Source organism: Heliconius melpomene, chromosome 20 (genome assembly GCF_056956725.1).
Source record: "Heliconius melpomene rosina isolate 202511_hmr_F chromosome 20, ASM5695672v1, whole genome shotgun sequence".
NCBI classification, from domain to species: domain Eukaryota; kingdom Metazoa; phylum Arthropoda; class Insecta; order Lepidoptera; family Nymphalidae; genus Heliconius; species Heliconius melpomene.
The window spans coordinates 6599915-6619249 of NC_140408.1; the positions used below are offsets into that span (position 1 = coordinate 6599915).

At 31.8% G+C, this 19335-nt stretch overlaps 5 protein-coding genes across 5 annotated transcripts in view; 2 read left to right on the forward strand and 3 right to left on the reverse strand.

The window, feature by feature from the left end:
• Positions 1-8376, forward strand: part of dtn (transmembrane protein 132C dtn) — a 59099-nt gene extending 50723 nt beyond the window's left edge. The window contains exons 8-21 of the mRNA XM_085205196.1: positions 2-203; positions 1101-1273; positions 1978-2146; positions 2784-3056; positions 3153-3287; positions 3448-3488; positions 3579-3783; positions 3903-4212; positions 4328-4433; positions 4689-4807; positions 5000-5295; positions 5369-5458; positions 5605-5750; positions 6252-8376. Coding sequence (XP_085061322.1) covers positions 2-203; positions 1101-1273; positions 1978-2146; positions 2784-3056; positions 3153-3287; positions 3448-3488; positions 3579-3783; positions 3903-4212; positions 4328-4433; positions 4689-4807; positions 5000-5295; positions 5369-5458; positions 5605-5750; positions 6252-6266 — 2280 coding nt within the window. The 3' untranslated portion in view covers positions 6267-8376. The remainder of the gene's footprint in view (position 1; positions 204-1100; positions 1274-1977; positions 2147-2783; positions 3057-3152; positions 3288-3447; positions 3489-3578; positions 3784-3902; positions 4213-4327; positions 4434-4688; positions 4808-4999; positions 5296-5368; positions 5459-5604; positions 5751-6251) is intronic.
• A 955-nt stretch (positions 8377-9331) lies between these two features.
• mRpL16 (mitochondrial ribosomal protein L16) lies at positions 9332-10807 on the reverse strand. The gene is made up of 5 exons (XM_085204658.1): positions 10651-10807; positions 10479-10556; positions 10241-10398; positions 9899-10141; positions 9332-9627 (listed from the first exon to the last, which is right to left on the reverse strand). Exons 1-5 carry the CDS (start codon positions 10679-10681, stop codon positions 9412-9414), a joined length of 726 nt encoding a protein of 241 aa, XP_085060784.1. The 5' UTR covers positions 10682-10807; the 3' UTR covers positions 9332-9411.
• Positions 10808-10957: 150 nt separating this feature from the next.
• Positions 10958-12640, forward strand: LOC146527778 (transmembrane protein 17-like). The gene is made up of 4 exons (XM_085204660.1): positions 10958-11200; positions 11284-11397; positions 11485-11701; positions 12059-12640. Exons 1-4 carry the CDS (start codon positions 11099-11101, stop codon positions 12121-12123), a joined length of 498 nt encoding a protein of 165 aa, XP_085060786.1. The 5' UTR covers positions 10958-11098; the 3' UTR covers positions 12124-12640.
• LOC146527779 (glycolipid transfer protein) lies at positions 12147-14747 on the reverse strand. Its single transcript, XM_085204659.1, has 5 exons — positions 14613-14747; positions 14482-14537; positions 14226-14338; positions 13541-13691; positions 12147-13228 (listed from the first exon to the last, which is right to left on the reverse strand). Exons 1-5 carry the CDS (start codon positions 14743-14745, stop codon positions 13058-13060), a joined length of 624 nt encoding a protein of 207 aa, XP_085060785.1. The 5' UTR covers positions 14746-14747; the 3' UTR covers positions 12147-13057.
• LOC146527780 (uncharacterized) lies at positions 14613-18021 on the reverse strand. Its single transcript, XM_085204657.1, has 2 exons — positions 17874-18021; positions 14613-17577 (listed from the first exon to the last, which is right to left on the reverse strand). Exons 1-2 carry the CDS (start codon positions 17874-17876, stop codon positions 15922-15924), a joined length of 1659 nt encoding a protein of 552 aa, XP_085060783.1. The 5' UTR covers positions 17877-18021; the 3' UTR covers positions 14613-15921.
• Positions 18022-19335: the final 1314 nt, after the last annotated feature.

The following is a 19335-nucleotide window of genomic DNA, read 5'->3' on the forward strand; positions in this document are numbered from 1 at the left end:
GGTATACGCACGTTTTCTCGCCAAAGACCACGACTCCGGCAGGGTGTCATACTTCGTGTCCCGACGCACTTGGTTGAAAGTGACTGAGCTGGTGTTATCGTTAATGCGGGTGTCGGATCCCCGTATAGCTTCTTTGCGCGATCGAATATTACAAGGTCGGAGCACCGGTCGCACTGAAGTTCAAGTTCTGTCTCCTATTACCGGTAAGTTTTATTTAAATGTCTATTATTTTATTCCTTATTTGAATTTTTTTTCATAAATATGTAATGGTAATGGATGTTATTTAGTGTCAAACTTAAGTTACAGCCTCGTATTTCGACAAACACATTTGTTCGTTCATAAATTAATAAAAGAATCTTAGTAATAATACGACAAAGAGCGTAGTTATTTAGCTTTTTAATATTCATTTCTATATATTTTTTTATTTTTATATGCTAACAACTTTTAAGACTTATTTATATTGGCTGATATATTCCACTTGATGAGGTCATTATTGCATTAAATGAATATATTATACTGAATAGAGTCTAAGGTCACGGTTACAATTATCAGTCGAACTCAATGAATCATTATTCATACCATAAACTAAGTATATTAAATAATTATTAATATTGTCGAAAACATGTAATATTATGCATTTATTAATAAATAATTATTACAAAATAATATAAATAAACAATCGTATAGTTCAAACGGGCGTAGTCGGAGCTTTCTGCTAGTAGGTAATGTTATTTTATTAAAAGCTTTTGTTGTGTTTCGTTTCTATGGCTCTAAAAAGTTTTGATATTATACACAATTATATTGAATAAATTATAGAATAAACATATGTTTAATTTATCGTTTTCTTTTATATATGTTTTGAGCTCCACGCTCTATACGCCGTTAACTGTTTCCCATTTTCGGCTGAATTTTTGAGGTATTGCGTCTTTTTGCCCTTTTACCAGAGCGAAGAATTGAAAATATAAATGAATAGTTCATTCAAGCAGAGTGAAGAATCGAACCCACAAACGTCACGTTTACATTCACACGCTTGTGCCACTGGGCCACGAAGGCCTCCTGTATACTTGTATACTTATATTAGTTTTTATATTAATTCCAAGGACGAGTAATCGGCCTTCGTGAAGTGCGTGTTGTGAACGACAAAGTTTCCATCTCCCGGCTGCTGGTGCGCGTTATCTCCGGTCTACAACTTAATATTTCTCCTGATACTGCAATAGAGAATGGATACGTTTCGGAAACCACCGTTACTAGACGCTTGACGGCCCAATATCAGGTATGGTTATAAATAATGATTTAATATTTTTTGTGTTTATTTTAAATGAATACATAATATATTAAATATATATAATACATATTAAATATATAAATGAAAATAATGATGTACGCGGGATACAACTTGTAGCGGATTTTTGTTTTATTTGATTAAATATATATTACTGAATGGTTCTTTAAATAGTGTCTTATTTAAAATATTTAATAAAGTGTTATAATAATAATAGCGTTAATAAAGTCAATAAATTCAATGTTTTCATAATTTTTGTGTGGAAATATTTACTTAAAAGCTTTCGTGAATATACATATTTCCAAAATATAACGACATTACTCATAGTGAATTATGAACTTTAGATGGCCTTAAAACAAAACTTCAGTCGTGTAAAGGTCAAATGGCTATTAGGAAGGCTTAGATTTCAACTTTATTTTATTTTTTTTTACCTTTCAAAGTAGGCAGAAGGAATATAGTATTAAGACATTTCGTTACCTCTTTCCGCGATTTTTGAGACATTGCATGGTGAGTGGTGGATCTCAACGCACTTTGCATTGTTACCAGAGCTACGAAATAAAAATGATTCGATTCTTCCGATTGGGAATCGAACCCACAATCCAATGCATAAGCGACGATGCATCGCTCGTTTATGCCACTGCGCTAACGGCCTCAATAAGTGATGTATTATTAATGAAATAAAAACATTATTTCAGGAAGGTTTGTTGGATATAGACATAGAGTTCTCTGATGGCAGTCACACTGCGTTACGAGATGTTGCCGTCTCAGATTATTATTTGCTGGTGGAAAGCTTGGATACCGAAGTAGTGGCATTCGCTCCAATGTTGGCGTCTCGTCACCCGAGGGTTATTGCAGTTGGTGAAGGTAAAATTGCTAACTTATCGTATTAATAGCAGATTTCTTTTAATTATCAAAAATCTTTAGAATACTACATATTTTTTTAGTTAATTTTCGTAATATTTAGTTGTAACTATTCATTTATTTCTTCATGTTTTAAACAACCGACGTAACGAGATATATGTAGATTGCCTCTAAATATGGCGAAATATGTTTCTTCCAACTAGGTGAATATTATTATGGTGGTGGCACTAGCGGCGTTAGGGTAGGGCGAGACTGGGCGACCGCCCAGGGGCGCCGTAGACGACCGTTTAGGGCGCTTTGCTTTGCGCAAAGATGTCTCCTCGCTGCAGTGGCGTAGCTAGGGTCTTTTAGAATGGTCTAAAATTTAAAAAAAAAAAAAACGAAGTCGTCTTTGATATGTAAAAAAAAGGCTAGAATTGCCTAAAAGGTTATTTCGTTGTACCCATTCCTTTTTTGTATATTATTAAAATGTAGTTAGGGGGCGCCGAAAAAATTTCGCCCAGGGCGCCGGTAGTGCTAAAACCGGCACTGGGTGGTGTGATGGTTATTATTTGAAATAATTAATCATTTTTACAAATTATGTTCCTATTTAAACCAACTAAGTAAATAGTTAGGGAATAAATTAAATTATTTATTTCAGGTAGCGGCGAACTCCTTCGGGTTACTTTATTAACACCTGAACAATGTCGATCTGGTCCACTCCGTCGTGTAGCATTACCAGGAAAAGGTGATGCTAAAACACCTGCAAATATAAAGAATGTTCCGGGAGCCCTTGCAAGTGCTGCGGCCAGTGTCGATGTGGACTTTAGTGGAGGTGATACTCCTCAAAGACCTGATACTCCTCAAAACGATGATATTATGGCTCGAGGAGGTGTTCGGACGGGCATGTCTGATCTTAGCGATGTACTTAAAGGTAAGGTTAAGGTTTTTTAATAAGGATTTAATTTCAATAAAAGTATCCTTTGTATAATAATATGATAAAATAATTATTTATAACGGTTTTGTTTAGGTTTCTCCCCGTTCAAAGACGAAAATAATCATGAGCCCACTGTACAAGCTCAACAATATGGTTCAATATTCCGAAGCAATCCAGCGCTACATCCAAGACATCCGCCACAGACTAATATGTCTCAAGTTGAAATTGGTAACTATAAAAAAATAATAAATAAAATAATTTTAATATTATGAGAATTAATGTTAACATTCTACGAGATGTGAATTGAACCCTGTGTTCCCACTGTGATCTTATTCTCAATGTGGCCTGTATACTTTAAGCTTAACAATGTTAATCTGTAATGTTTCAGGCATGTTCGTCCTTCTCGGAGCATTTTGCTTTGCCATTATGGTAAGTAAGCAAAGATATTTGTATTACAATTTTTAAATGCCATAATAATGATAACCTTCAGCTAACAAGCTCATCATGCGAAACTTTCAGGTATTCGTTGTATCATGCGTAGTTTACGCTTATCGTTTGAAACCAACGAATGTAGAAAATAATACGGGGGGCACGCGGTCCATGGCAGCGGTGGCAGAGGGCGGGAGACTGCAAGTGGCCGGACTTGTTGGCACTACCTTGGGCTTAGCGAGAGAGAAGCCATCTAGAGAATCTACCACTAATGCTCATGATTGGGTCTGGTTAGGTTCGTACATAATTTAATTATATGCAGCCCTAAACTGCAGATTTCTAATAGGTACATAAATAATAAAAAAAAATACTTTACTTAGTGAAGAGTTTTGATGATCTTTGTATAAATTTCAGGTCGAGCCACTATTGAGCGAAACGGTAATCGCCAGCCTGCTAACACTAATAGAAACTCGACTCAGCCCTTAGACAAAGGAAACAACAATCAAGAGATGAGGATCACCTCGAACCCGCTTAATTATAACTACGTGGATCCAGACGACGCAATTCGTGAAAATGGCAACGTTATGGTGACAAGTTTCGACAATCCTAATTCTATCGAGCTACCTTCGCAAAACGAGAGAGCCGATCGATTAATCGACACCACTACCTACTGCAAGAAGCCATCGAGGCACACTCGTCAAAACTCCGGAGACGGTCATTGGCAGTAAGATTATCTTTGTCATCATTAGTTGCACCTTCACAACTGCCATTTTAACATTGAAATACAAAATGACATTTGGTCTCTTCTACTTTAGTTTAATTAACCATTTTCATTTCAGGATGGATACCAGCAACGAAGACGAATATCGACCACCCGTACCTCCTCATAGAAACTCTGGAACACCCCAAACTCAAATTCCACCACCACCACGAAGTTCCAATAAAGTAAATATTACATTGATTTTATACAATCAGAATATACATTTTGGTCGTTAAGAGCACCATTTAATGGTTTTAAATTAAACGAATATATGATTGTCAAATTTCTTTTTGAAAATAGGTCGTCTTAAATCTTAATATTTGTACAATAAGTATATTTTGTATCAGTATTATTTTGGATATATTATTTATTAATTTGTATTTATAAAAAAAGAAACATTTGATAGCATAAGTATTAAATGTATCTATGTCGCGTTTCAGATTTTGTCAGACACCGTCATGCCACCTACTCGACGAAGTCATTCCAGAAATCATCATAAAAAATATGACCGCGACCATGACTCCAAACGATCTCCAGAAAATGGCCGACGCTCAGATCGGTAATTTAAATAAAATAAGATGTTTGATTTCAATTTTTTTTATCGCTTATGTAAAAACTAAGATATAACACAACTTTTAATAAAAGCTGAAATCGATAATAAGTAACCAAGCACTGCTTAAACAATTTCATTTCAAATGTAAAAATTATAATTTAATAAGTTTGAAAATGTGTATATATTTTTAATTTATAGAATTATTGATTTAAACAAAATGGAAGCCCCTTATATGCCAAGCCGAGATATCAAAGACCACTACAAACGCGACTCCTTCCCCCTACAACTACGAAACGAATTTGACGACAACCCCGTGGAAAAGCTTACCAACAAAGACGACTGCGCTAGATTGTTTGAATTCGATAATGATGCCCCCTTAATTATGGAAAACAAAGATTATAGAGAAATCGTAGGCCTCAATAGAGGAACAGACGATTCACGACGGACATTTGTCAAACCGGAGAGCCCCGATTATATGCACGATTCTGGAATCGGTAAATATATTTATATTGTATAAAATTAAATATTAAACGTCTTATATTAACAAATATTTTTATAATTTTTCAGGCCTACCTGAAGTACAAATGCGACATAAGCCTAAGAATAAGGAAGCAAACGTTAAAGGTGACTTCGTTGAGCCAACTGCTCAAACTAAAGGTATTTTGCATTTTTTGGGTATTATATGATAAAATCATTACTAATAAAATCCCAACAAAATTAAAGCTTTATAAAATGTTTTTGAACTTTTAATGGATATTATATTTGGTGTTTTCAAAAATAGTAAATATTGTACTTGATGTCAGGAGGCAATTCTCCAGAGGTGAAGCGCGCCACGATAGTGGGCAATCCGATGTACTCGCGCGGCGAGGACGCGCCCACGGAGGCGCTGGGCATCGACGACCTGCACATGGACTACGATCAGATCATGCACTATTTCCACAACCTCAAGGTATAATCGCCACCACCGTCCCACCATGCTTCTAGTGTACTCGTAGACGTTGCTGACGCTTGCATCGATACCGCTCGAGCACCGGCCACGGAAACTTATATCATATCCTTTGTATTTCGATGTACTTACTCTCTTATGAATAGAGCCTGAATTTTGATGCATTTAATATGAATATCTAGTATAGTATTTTATATAGATACGTTTTATACGACTATTATAAGATATATAAAACGTGCAGTATTAAGAATAGTTCGATGTAGGTAAGATTGTCCTCGATTTACTTCTTGGATTTAGTCGTAGCAGTAACTATTTATAGTATTTATATGCAAGGCCTTTCAACCTATACACGTCGCACTGTCGCGTTCTAACCCATTCATTTAATTCTCATCCAGTAGTCGGCTAGTCAGCTAAATCTCTCACTAGTTCATAGATGACTTACATTATACGTAATAGAATTCGCAACAAAAATCTGTCTGATGTCTATTTTGAAATTTTTCGCAGGAATCGAACGCCTGAGTAGAGCAGATCATTGCAAAGATCCGGCAGATATTGTCTACGTTTAATTATCAGCATATCACCAAAGCTCCGATCGACGTATTCAATGCACCCACCGATTCAACCAGGGTGGCCGGGCTCGAGGATAGTACTCTTGACACTCTTAGCGACTCACTCTCCAACCGTTACGATGGGCACATATACGAGAACGTGCACAGCGCCAACGTCGCACCCACTCAAATGTTGTGCGACTCCATCGCGCACAAAAATAATTTCATGAAACGTCAATTGAAATTTTTGTTGGAGCACCTGAGCGAGTCCTACGAATGAATCTGTCAAAGTATTATCCTCACACAATATGTGTCTAAAAGTGGATCCTTGCAGTGATCGTTAAACAAATACATACATACGATGTGACTTTTATACTTATTTAGCGTTAAACGTACATATTCTAGTCATCTACAAGTTGCACCATCACACGGCCAACGGCCAACACGGCCAACAGCCAACACGGCCAACGGCCAACGTGTAACACGTAGTCTATAATACTCATAATATGTCAATCAATATATTGTTGTAGATAATTAATTACGCGCGTTTATTTTATTTGTAAAATGATATAACTTATTCTATTCACGATGTAGTCTATTCATCAATGCGATATCAAACCTACTTATAAGCATACGATATTTATTTAATTTTCACAACGTTGTTATTCCAATTAATATATTACATTTGCATTTGTCCTAGATATGTAAATATTTTCCACTAGAGACAGTAAAAACGCTACCTCACTTATACATATATTCTTATGTCTTAGCTTAGCCAATATCTATATCGCAAGCAAACATGTACAAGATCAAATTAACTTACATTTAAAATTAAGAAGAAAATAGTGTTTGTGGATCGTATAGTTGCCATGTCGGCGTCGTCCGTTTCATTTCTCGTTTTTTTTTTAAAAACAAGGAAAGGTCTATAGATTTTAAGACTGCATAATGCCAGTGTTTAGGTATATTCCATATTTTGATATTATATAATGTAAGACGGAACTAGTCAAATATTTTATGGGCTAATTTTATTTGCTCAAGTGTATAAATAAAATACATTTTATAGTTAATTCAGATTGTTAATATATTTATTTTCTGTAATGTTCCTTATACCCTACTGCCGCATTAACCCATCGTCATTAAAAAAATAAGATATAGATAATAAATAAATGTTCTATGTACTTCGGCCTATTGAATTGCATTTTACCTTTTTAAGAATTGCTTAGAAATGCAAATCTGGGAGCGTACTCGTATACAGAATGATTCGAATCGTGAGAAAAATATGTTTAATGTGATAACCGACTGCACGGGTTGTTTTAAAGCGGTCGATTTTATAAATTAAAAGCCATATCATATAAAATGTAGCGCTTGTATTGTACTATATTATGTAAACACTATTAATAATTTATTGAAGGGTGTACATTGCGGTTACTGGTAAGTTAGGTTTTTAGGCTTTGTAAATATTGTTATGACGTTATATAATTTATAGTTATGTGGAATGAATGGCGAATATAGAGTATTGATGTGGTAGCCGCTTATATATACTATCGACGGAGTAGTTGCACCCAATTATTACGAAAGTACTTCATGTCTGTTACAAAATATACACTGAATAGTAATTGTTTCGTCTCGTATTTGTATCAATGTGAATTTGTTTATAATAAAATAGTAAGAGTGTTCTGCAAAATATTTATTAGAAATTAAGAACAGTAAAAATGTTCTGTGGATCGAAGCTATGTTTTAAATGTATTAAATCTTTACTAATGGGCTTGAAATAACTGTAAACTTGTTACTCCGTGTATAGCAATGTTGTAATAGATATCTACTAAATAATTGATATTTCGTAAAATAAAAATAGAGTGTTGCTTTTGTCGTTAGATTAGACACAAGTTACAGAAGTAAGTACACGATGCAGTGAGTAGTACCTATTTGTTAATGTCATTGTTTTTGTTGTGTTTTGCCCTATTATATGAGAAGAGGACTTTATTATAATTAATGCTACAAAATTTATACATGTATGCAAACCGAGGCTTGTCACGAAAATCCTTTCATAAAATGTCAAATATAATAAATCTTATTAAATGTGTAAGAGTTTTATTGAAGAACTTCCCTTTGCAAAATTTATTTATTAATAATATTAGTATTTTAAGTGGTTAATGGACTGTTAACTGTAGTTGGAGATTTTCAATCGTTAATCTTTATATAAAAAATATTATACGTGAATTTTAAAAATAATTCGAACGCACAACCTGGCGCTTTTACTTTATATGCTTGTGCCACGACTGGCCTCAACATCGAGATTTGTGACAAATTGAGTTCATTTATTGCACTGATACGATTTTAAATAAGATTATTCTATAGAGTTGACTAGAAAATCGAGTATAAGTACATACCAACAAACAAATCCAAATATGAGGTCGATTTCTAATAATGATAAATGTTGTCAATGACTTTCACACGTTTCTATATCAATATATAATTGAAAGAACGAAAAAGAAATAAGTCTGTAAAGAAAAACAACATAAATAATAAAACCTGGTCAAGCGCGAGTCATCTCGCCCATCGAGGTCTTTGTTCTAAGTTCAAGATTTTAATGAAATTGCCTTTAATTATATTTTTTTTCTATGAAATAAAATAAATAAATAAATCAGCTTCACGCTGATACAGCGTGACTCCTTCACTTCGTACAGCAGGGTAGGCAGAAGGAACTTAGTGTTAAGACACTTCGTTGCCCACTTTCTGCCGAATTCTGGAAGTTTTCCCTTACCAATGGCATAATTCATAACAGAACTGTAGATCCTCAGGAAGTATGATGTATAAATCGTATCTTTTGATTGAGTTGAAGTCTACTCAATCAAAGGTAAGTAGAAGCCGTATTTTTTTTCTTTTGTTCAAAGGAAACATAGATCTGAATAATTGATATTAATTTCAGCTTAGTGACTCCACGTAACTTCGAAATATATGATCTAGACAGACGGACAATACAGTGCATCATATTTGATATACTTCACTTTGAATTGCTATAGAAGTAAAAGACTATTTAATTTTTATTTTTCAATCTTTAATTCTAATTAACAAGAAAGCTTGTCTAACATACAATAAATAAAATAAGGTTATAATTAAACATACTTTCCACACCATCTATGATCATATTTAGAAAGGAACCTGTGACAGCCGCCCATGTTGTTTTGTATTATGTACTTAAAAGTATATTTATTTTTATTATTTTCCTCTTTCCATTTGTCATCTTCTGCTTTTTTCTGCATGATTTCATATGACACTGGCTCTGCCTTGAAGGGTAGTCTTTCAGAGACTATTCTCAGTAAGTCATATACCTGGAATTTTTAATATTTGTAATGATGGTCTCAAAAAGGCTAAGATTTTTATAGTATATATATTTATTTCTAGCTACACATTTCCCACTTTCTACCTAATTTACAAAAAAAATGCATGTTGAGAGAAGAACTGAAAGCCACACTCTGTCTTGGGAAAAATGAAAGTCACTTATTCCTTTTTTAAGTGAGAATCAAATTCACAACCATCACTCTGATCTCAAGCCTTGACAGCCTCATGCTAAAAATATATGACGATAAAAAACTAATATACCTCTGCATATTCACATTTTCCACCAACTTCAAATATAATCCTGCCTGATTTTATAGGTGTAACATAATGGTCGATGGCACCCTTTCCTCCACCCATACGTTGTCCTTGACCTTTCTTTGTAATAGGTTGCCATGGTGGATCTACCCTCCAAATAGCAAACATCCTCTTCATATCTATTCTTCTAGCAACTTGAAGACGAACCATTTCAAAGTGTTCATGTCTCAATCTTCCTCCACCTGTGGCCTATTTTTTATATAAACATGAAATCAGTATTTTATATTAAAAAGTCATGCTTCTTATTAAAATTAACAGTCATATATTTGTTGTTTATTGGTAACTTACCACTACACCATATTGCTTAAGCTGTAAAGTGTTATGAAGAGTTTCTGGCCCTCTCATATATCTAAGTCGTTTTTGCATTTTAGGAGGTTTTAAGTTTGGAGGATATAGTGGCACTTTATCAAATATTCTAAGTCTTGGACGTTCCGGTATTTCAATGTCTATAATCACATAATTGAAATTAGTAACATAAATATTTTAATTAATTTGTAATAGAATAAAATGCATTTAAAAATATTACCATCATAGTTTTTTGGCGGTGCAAAATATTTTATTCCTGAACTTAATGTTAGCTGCAGCTTCTCTGGCCGCAATAACCCTATAAAAATAATAAGACAAAAAATATTCTAATAATTTTTATTCTTAAAGTTTAAAAAATATATTGAAAATTTAAATAGATATTGAAAAAGCACCTATTGAAAGTTTAATCGTTCTTGGAATCATAATCAAAACTTGTATCCTGAACAGTTGTTTATTACAAGGATATGCTTTAGTACAGAAATAAAAATATTAAGGTTATGAAATTGACATTTAACAATAGTAATTTTGACGTGCAAGTCAAATTCAAATATTTGAAGTTGAAGGCTTACCAACATGTTTTACAAAAAGTTTAAATTTGGCACGCCTAAAAGCCATAGAATAAGAAAAAGCTTAAATAATAATATACATTGCAAAATTAAAAAAATATAAATTAATTACTAAACAACATACTGACATAATTTTTGCTCTTAACTATAGGCTAAAATTAAAATTATTCCGACCGACGGAACTGTCTATAATAAAATCTGTTGTTACTATTTTGCGAATAGTTGCCATGACAACTAATTTAAGTTTTACTTCCTGAAAACGATTATTAATATAATGAAATACAAAATAATGTTACAATTACAGAAAAGTTTATATTTTAACGTATATTTATATATAACATGGGTAATTGTTACTGGCTTTTTCTTATATATTAAGGTAATTATCAATAAATTAGTGAATTAATATGTTAATATTTATTAATGATTATACTTTTAATGAATATTTTATATATTTAACAGTTTGAAAAGCTTGGACATCTTTCAAAATATTTATCGATCACAGTTTTTACCTTATTGACCGTTATAGAGGCTATAAGACTTTACCTAGGCCAATATGGAAACATATTATGTCGAGTAAGTATATTTCTAATTTCTATTATATACTTACCTATATTATGAACATTGAATATTTACTTGTTTTTGTCATTTTTTAACTTTCAGGTGCCAGAATTAGCCGGTTTTTTAATGCTAACGATATTGATGCAAATGCCTCTTGTTAGTTTTTTCTTATTTAACTCGTATTTAGAAAGTACACCCACTGAAATTATACTACACGTAAGTCTGTGGAGTGTAACCGTTGTTGAAATTATATACAGCTTCTTAGCTTTAAAACATGCATCTTCAGTAGCAAAAAGCATGTATTTGTGTCATCCTAGAGGTACCTACACTTTTAAATAGTAAATAACATTACTTTTAACCGAGATAAGGATCCTTCAATGTGTTTATTATTCTGATTCTAACAAATTTGTAAACGTTTTTAGTTGATAAGTCAAAAAAGTTTTATATAAAAAGTTTATTTCTTTCTAATTAAAATTAAATACGGGAAGAACAAAACAGGTCGACTAGTCGTGGCCGTCCTGAAGTTGATTTTCCGAAGTTTTCCGCTTTGTTTGCTAGGAAGAAAATAATATAAACTGCGCCGCCATCTGCAACTAACTTCAGAGCGGCCAAAACTCGTCGATCACATTGTAAGTGAATTTATTTTTTATTATTAACAATAAATTAATATTTACAGCTTTACACTTATATGTGCTAAAATCTATTATAGAAGGCGGGAAAGGGGTATTCAAGGGTAGATAGTTGAATTTTAAATAAAAGAAATATTTATAATTTACATTTTATTTTAAAGCTTCTCACATTGGTAAAATAAATAATTATATAATAATATTTTTTTACAGTATGATTTTGATTAAATTATATTGTATTAATAATAATTATCGCTTGTTATAAAATATGGTCATGTTTATGATTACAAAAATACTTTTTAGATAATTTTATAAATTAAAAGCACTTTGGTATCTTTACTAACTATAAATATTAATATAAAATAATTTAAATAGAATTTTGCTATAGCAGGAGCACAGGACTCAAGGGAAAAAATATTGACAGCACCACTTATAGTTACTATTGCCAATTCTCACTTATCCTAATTACAAAGGAAATACTTTTAAATACTTTGTAATAAAATACTATACGTCTATTCTTAATTTATATTTCTTTTTCATGTTCTAATCTGACATCTAGAATGCTCTCCTTCAGAATTTACCAATAATCAAAATCATAGTTTTTATTCAAATCATTTGTAATAATTAAATAATTTAAAAAATTGTGCTGAATGGGAAACAAAATAGAAATCATAAAACAAAATTTATATATAAATATAATCTTGTTCATTTATAAATAAGTTACAAAGTACTTCTTTGGGAAAAACAAATATAATGTTTTTTTATAATTTTAGAGACTATTTTAAATATACAAAAAAAAACACAAACAAATTACTACTATTGTTAAGTATTAAAATCACCTTTTAACTCATGAGTCATACAGATAATAATATTCTACAGATAATATTATCTATTACAGCTTACATTTTGTAATTGTTACACTGATTATGAAAAAAAGGAAGGAATTTATTAAATTGTATCTTAAATTATTAGGCATTTCTAAAAATAGCAATAACAGTAGGTAAAGTTATTAACTTTACTTTTAAAGAATGTATAAAAACGCTACTTATTTAAAGATTTAGAAATAAGCTATGAGTTACAAAAAAGCTATCTATTTGGCATCTCACTGAATGTAATGTTGTATTAAATCTTGATAGTGTTGATTTAAATGTGTCATGGTCATTTTCCATACCACAAGATTTGATTATTTGTGGTAGTGTTGGTGACATTTTGCAAATAAACTGTAACACAAATATTCTTTTTTAATCATATAGGCTAAAGGAATCTTGTGTTAAGACATTCCTTTATCCACTTTCCAATATTACAAAAATTCCAAGACCTTGTCTTTTGAGTAGTAACTCAATGATGCGCTTTGTCTTGTTGCCAGAGAGAAAAAAATAAAATAATTTATTCCTCAAAATGGGAATCCAACCTTCAGCCATCGTGTTTACAGTCAAGTGGTGCAAGCATGTATCACTATATGCTTTTAAATATACTATACATGTTATAAATATAGATTCTGTATTGTAAATACTGTTTTGTCAATTACTTACTGTAAATAGTTGTTGGGTAATCCAGTTATGATATTTCTTGACTGAACCATCATATGCCAGTGTAAATATTTTTTTCATGCTATATTCACAGTCATTTTTGTCCAGACACAAGCCAATTTCTTGAAAGACTAATTCGAAAAACAATAATGCCCTGGAAATGATACCATCTTAATATTAGTAACTAAATTACAATTTAGCAATTAAATATATATATAATTTGTACTATATATTTTAAATAATAACTAACATAATATTATTGTATGTTAGGCTTTATTTCTGTTCCCCACTTTCCTCCGAATTCAGAAAGCATTGCATGTGGAGTTGTGGAGCTCAACATTGTGCTTTGCCTCATTACCAGAGCAACAAAATTAAAATATTAAATATTTCATTTCCTCAAGTGAGAATTGAACTCACAACCTGCTGTTAACCACAATGGGTAATGTTTTTACATTCATACACTTGAGGCTCTGTGCCACAAAACATCTCAGGTTAGGTATTAACAAACTCTCACCCTCCAACTCCACACTGTCTACAAATAATTAATTACTTCAAAGCTACAATCTTTGGGAATGTGTTTTTTTTTCAAAAAAGAATTATTTAATGAACTCATGTTCATTAAATAATTCTTTTCATACCAAAAGCAAAATTTGAGCAATTTTGTATTATACTAATTATTTGCACTAACCTGTTAAGCCACAAAACCCCTTCAATACCACATGTTTCTCCTTTTGAATGTTCATCATTCATCAATTCTAGTAAACAGGAACATTTATCATAACTATATGTCTTTTTTATTTTCTGAAAAAGAAATCAAAACATCTATGGCATCCTACTAATCTGTTAAAGTATGACTATAAATATACCTACTACTTGATCAATTGAAAAATAGTAGCAGCAAGAATAAGTTACAATATGATCTTATATGATTATTCAATATTTACCTCGACATTGCCTTCCATATCATATTTAACTGGAGCAAAAACTTTTCCAAGATGATCTGTAGACAAGAGTTTAATTTATATTTTCAAAAATAATACTTAGTTAATATAAACAGATGTACAATTTAACTTACCAACTAGTTTAATTAAATAAGAAGTAGCCTCTAAAAATTCCATCAAATTTATTTTTCCATCTCCATTGTTAGGAAAAGGCTTGACATCTTGAAACCTAAAACTTTGTTCGTTTCTTTCAGAAGTACTTTCCATTTTAAAGCGTCAGGTACTAAAAGCTGCTTACATACAAAGCGGCTATTACATGATATAAGCATGCAGCCTTATCAATGCTTATCGTCTCATTAGTCATTACATTCTTATCATTTGCAAAACATCATAGAAAATTCAATAAAATTACCTGGAAATTTGTATGTTTTCTTGTCATTATTATAATTTTGTAAATAATTTAAAACATTTATTTGTAAAATTGACTGAAATATTTTAAAAAGCATAAATTCATTATATAATGACAAGAAGCTATTATACAAATTGTCATTTTCTAAATGTCATTTTTGATTCAATAATGATGAGCATGAACTGAACTGAGCATATCGATATCGTTGACATTATGCTTATTCTAGTCTAGTCTAAACACATTATATTTGTAAGAAGCTGCTATATTTAAATTTAATTTAAAGCCGACTGCATACGTTGCATACGCAGTAGAAAACTTTTAAGTACAAACAATTTTATGTAGTGTATCTCGTCAAAAAAATAACAATTCATAAAATTGACTTAATAATACATATAATTGTTTTGTATGCTTTCAACAATTTTAAACATTGGTAAGATACATTGAGATCGTAAATAGAATTTTTAATTTCAACTTAAAGTCTTCATAATAGTAATAAAACAAAATAAAATACATATAATATATTTATATTTTTTTACTTATAGTTTTATGACTTTATTTATATTTTTATGGACTTTTTGAAAATGTGAATTTGAAATATATAAACAAGGTAAAATGAAGAGACTCTTGATTTTTTTGTATTTTAGAAAATTATATATTACGTTCAACCAAATTCGGAAGTAAAAAAGTTAATATTTAAGCCTTCGGTAGGCTAAAATTATGTTATTTTAACATAATTACATTTTATATAATAAACGTCGAATATCTGGAATGAGATTTTTTAGAAATGATTGTAAATCGAAATAAAGTTAGAGACGTAGACGTTCTTATTGCCTATGAAAGCAAGTGTAATACTAACAAATAAATCAGTCTTTAATAAATACAGCTGGAAATAATAATTTTTAAAAATAGCTATGTTTAAAGTTCCATAGTTTTGCCACTTAGCACATTTTAATAGTATGAAAATATAGTAAGTTTTACATCTTTTACACAATTTTTAGTTTGTACCGACACTATTTTAACACCATAACATAATCTCAATAGGAAAATGTCTGTTTTAAAACATTTCCCAAATCGTCTTCGACCACTATAGTTAACACTTTACTTTTAGGTGAAAATGTAAACGGCACTAGAAATCTCTTTTCTGGTAGGAGATTTGTAAATTCATATGAATCTAAAACCATACCATTAGATTCATCCCTCACTTCAACAATACGTATTCCTGCAGTGGATATTATCATCATTTTGTTTTTGTCAAATTTTAAGTATCTTGTAATGGCTTGTCTTTCTCTGCCATACTCGTTATTAAACCACCGATGGTATGATAAAAGAACAGCACAATTCCTTGTCCAATAAATAAAATCGTTATTGTTAGTTTTGTTAAGAGCTTTTTTCGAATCCGAAAGTTTATTTGATATTGTCGAATAAACACTAGATGGTCTTGTTATTGGGGTTACATTGGGACTTCGCCTTACTATATCTGATTTTGACATGGAAGCAAAGTTGCCTAAAGTTGTTTTGCTTCTAGGACCTAAGACTCTTAATGGCTCTGCTACGTTCATTGTAACATTTATATTACGTTGAAGCGACACAGTCGAGTGTTGTACTGGTTTCCCATTGTAATTATTCATATTATCTTTTACTAAAGATGACCTCTTATCGCCTACAATAAACACCCGATCAAGGTTATCAAAACCTCTTCCCATTATACCATCTTTAGTGTGTCCGAGATCAAAAGTGTGACCAAGTTCATGAAATACAGAACCTAATGTCGTAGCATAGCATCCACCTAGAGTTCCTCTATATCCACTATCATCCATATATCGACGTGAATTTACAGGTGTAACATCTAAAAACCGAGGAAGTATTTCTTCTACTGATGTAGGCCACGTATATAAACAAGCAGTGCCAAATAATGCCAATCCTCCTCCGCCTAGTGCTGCGTAAGCCTCAGTTAGTGAAACAATTTCCTCATGCGTCATGGGTTTATCTATATCCGTACCCTTAAATCGTGTGCAGGAAATAAAAGCAAGATATTTCCGTTCATTACTTCCTAGTTCAGAAAGCATGAGCTCTCTCCCAAAATGTGTCCATAGTTCTCCTTGTCTCATTTTTCTCGCTTTGTTTACATTTAAATTACTTCTAAATACAATGCACTCAGGTTTTTTCTGATTAACTTCATGTTCAAGTTGAAATGTTTTCCTTCCAAATCCACTTTCAAAAAGCTTCTCTGCTGTCACACTTTGAATTAATTTTGCCCCAATAGATATTCGAGAACAAGCACTTTCTATAGAGTTCTCAAATTCAGAGGGGCTTTGAAAACAGCCATCATGTCCTTGACAGATTATATATATAGGTGTTACTCTGAGATTAGTCTTCCTTGGCTCATAATCCAAGAGTAGAGATTTTTTTTGATGATTGTTATACATAAAATCGATTACATTTTCACCCCGTTTAAGATCGATTATTGTTTTGAACTCTCTGTTATGGATTTCCCAATGTGATTCATATTTATTTCCATTGTTAGTCACTATACATATAATTTTGTCTTTATTTACAGATATTCCAGATGTTATCAAACCTCTTATAAGAACCAAGGAATAGTTAACTGTCTCACCATTTTGAAAATTGGTGATAAATATATCAGAATTTTGTTCATTTTTATTTTCTTCGTTCGGTCGGTTGTCCATTACCTGAAATTATTATATAAATACTTCACATTAAAAACTCAACCTGCGCAGGCATTTGTAGATTGACCTTGTTACTATTTGGTGCGAGTATAGGCTTCTCGATGTTATGAAATAACACTCATATAATTAGGTTAAGCATTATTCTGCGCTCTGTCGGAGCTGGTTATATATGGACGAAAAGTAGGTTCTCGGCTAAAAGCTATTTAACAGTTCGACAGCGCTTAAATCTCTATTGTTCATTTATTTTTTCCACTAGAGACCGTCATAAATGAATAGTTTCGCACTGAGCAATGACTCACCATGATGCGGCTAGCGTGGAGCGCACGGGACCGGCGCGGCGGGAGGACTGCGGCGCGGGTGCGGGCGGCGCGGGCGGTGCTCGGGCCTCGGTGGTCGGCTCTCCTTCTCCTCACTGCTCTCTCTCGACGTGCGCATGTCAGGCGCTGCAGGCCGACGCGCGGCGTAACGATTGCGACGCCCGCCGGAGGTATAGACTTGCTGTCTCCGGTGCCAAGAGGGAAATTTGAACGATGTGATGCAGTAAATACAAATGAATGCGCCAGATCCAAACAATGGATTTTTTTGTACATATTCATTTGTAGCCTTTCTTATTAGTTTAGCCTTTAATAGATTTATATTTTATTTTATTTGATCTGTTGACAAAAAATTACAATGGTAAAACTTAGCAAAGTATACATTTCATTAATGTTTCATTCATCATGTATAAAATAAAAATTTACTATATCAATTGTATTGTGTATGTTTGTTGTTATTTTTTAATTGGTTATAAAGACATTTACTTATAGTGTGTGTTAAAAGTATTTTTGCGCCTTGCAAAAAATTATAGTGGATTCGATTGTTATTCAAAGTTGTATGCAATATCTTACAGGCTACTATGCAAATAATGCATGCATTTATAAATATCATTTTTAACTTGTATCGTCCAGTCGTATTTTTGTTGAGTAAGAAAGTTTACTACATCAGGGATAAATAAATTATCGATTCTTCCAGTTATAACTAAAAAGAAGTCTGTAGGTCCTGTTCATTTTTATTAGCAAAAGTGCGATGAAATAGATTTTCTTTTTTCTTATTTATACGACATGAGAGATTTAGCGAATAGGGCCGAATAATCAAAGATAACGTACAGGTGAACAAGTTAATCTAACTAAGCATGCACCACTGACAATACTAGATTTTATATAAGAAGATGTTGTAAGTTCAGTATGTTTCTAATTCATAAAATTAATATTAGAAAGAAAGTAGGTAGAAGTATCTAAACGGATGAAAAGTGGAGGATTATAAGGTATATTCTTATTATTAGGCCGACAACACAGCTATAAGTAATTCATAAACAAAATTCTTGCAAGCTATATTCTTATACTGATTTTTTTATGATGTAATTAATTATGTTTATTTCACATTTTTTTAAATTTAATATTCTAGTTACAATTTACAAAAAATCTAAAGTAAAATAAATATTACACGGTCAGCGAACATGTATTTCAAATGTAATTCTTAATTTAGTTAGGTTTTCATAACGTAGTGTATAAAATATTATCTCGCAATCTCGATCTCTTCAGCATATTTACGAGAAAAAAATATTGTAAGTGTGTTCTCAAACGTATTCATTTGCAATATAATTTTAATATAAATGAGCGCGTCTTAGGCTACATACATTTATTTTAGTAGCTAAATTTTTAAAATTTGAACATATATTTTAGTCATAGCTGTTAGTCAACAAACGTCGTCATATTAATTTCA

What these genes read in the sequence shown, in the direction of transcription:
- mRpL16 (XM_085204658.1), bottom strand. Translation starts at nt 10,681, where the DNA reads ATGATTCCAAGAACGATTAAACTTTCAATAG. An exon ending in ACCGCCAAAAAACTATGATG is followed by an intron (nt 10,399 to 10,478) that starts GTAATATTTTTA and finishes ATGTGATTATAG; the next exon opens with ACATTGAAATACCGGAACGT. An exon ending in TTAAGCAATATGGTGTAGTG is followed by an intron (nt 10,142 to 10,240) that starts GTAAGTTACCAA and finishes TATAAAAAATAG; the next exon opens with GCCACAGGTGGAGGAAGATT.
- LOC146527778 (XM_085204660.1), top strand. Translation starts at nt 11,099, where the DNA reads ATGAAATACAAAATAATGTTACAATTACAGAAAAGTTTATATTTTAAC. An exon ending in GCTTTTTCTTATATATTAAG is followed by an intron (nt 11,201 to 11,283) that starts GTAATTATCAAT and finishes TATATTTAACAG; the next exon opens with TTTGAAAAGCTTGGACATCT. An exon ending in GTATTTGTGTCATCCTAGAG is followed by an intron (nt 11,702 to 12,058) that starts GTACCTACACTT and finishes TAATATTTACAG; the next exon opens with CTTTACACTTATATGTGCTA.
- LOC146527779 (XM_085204659.1), bottom strand. Translation starts at nt 14,745, where the DNA reads ATGGAAAGTACTTCTGAAAGAAACGAACAAAGTTTTAGGTTTCAAGAT. An exon ending in TTATTTAATTAAACTAGTTG is followed by an intron (nt 14,538 to 14,612) that starts GTAAGTTAAATT and finishes TCTTGTCTACAG; the next exon opens with ATCATCTTGGAAAAGTTTTT. An exon ending in TTACCCAACAACTATTTACA is followed by an intron (nt 13,229 to 13,540) that starts GTAAGTAATTGA and finishes TTTGTGTTACAG; the next exon opens with TTTATTTGCAAAATGTCACC.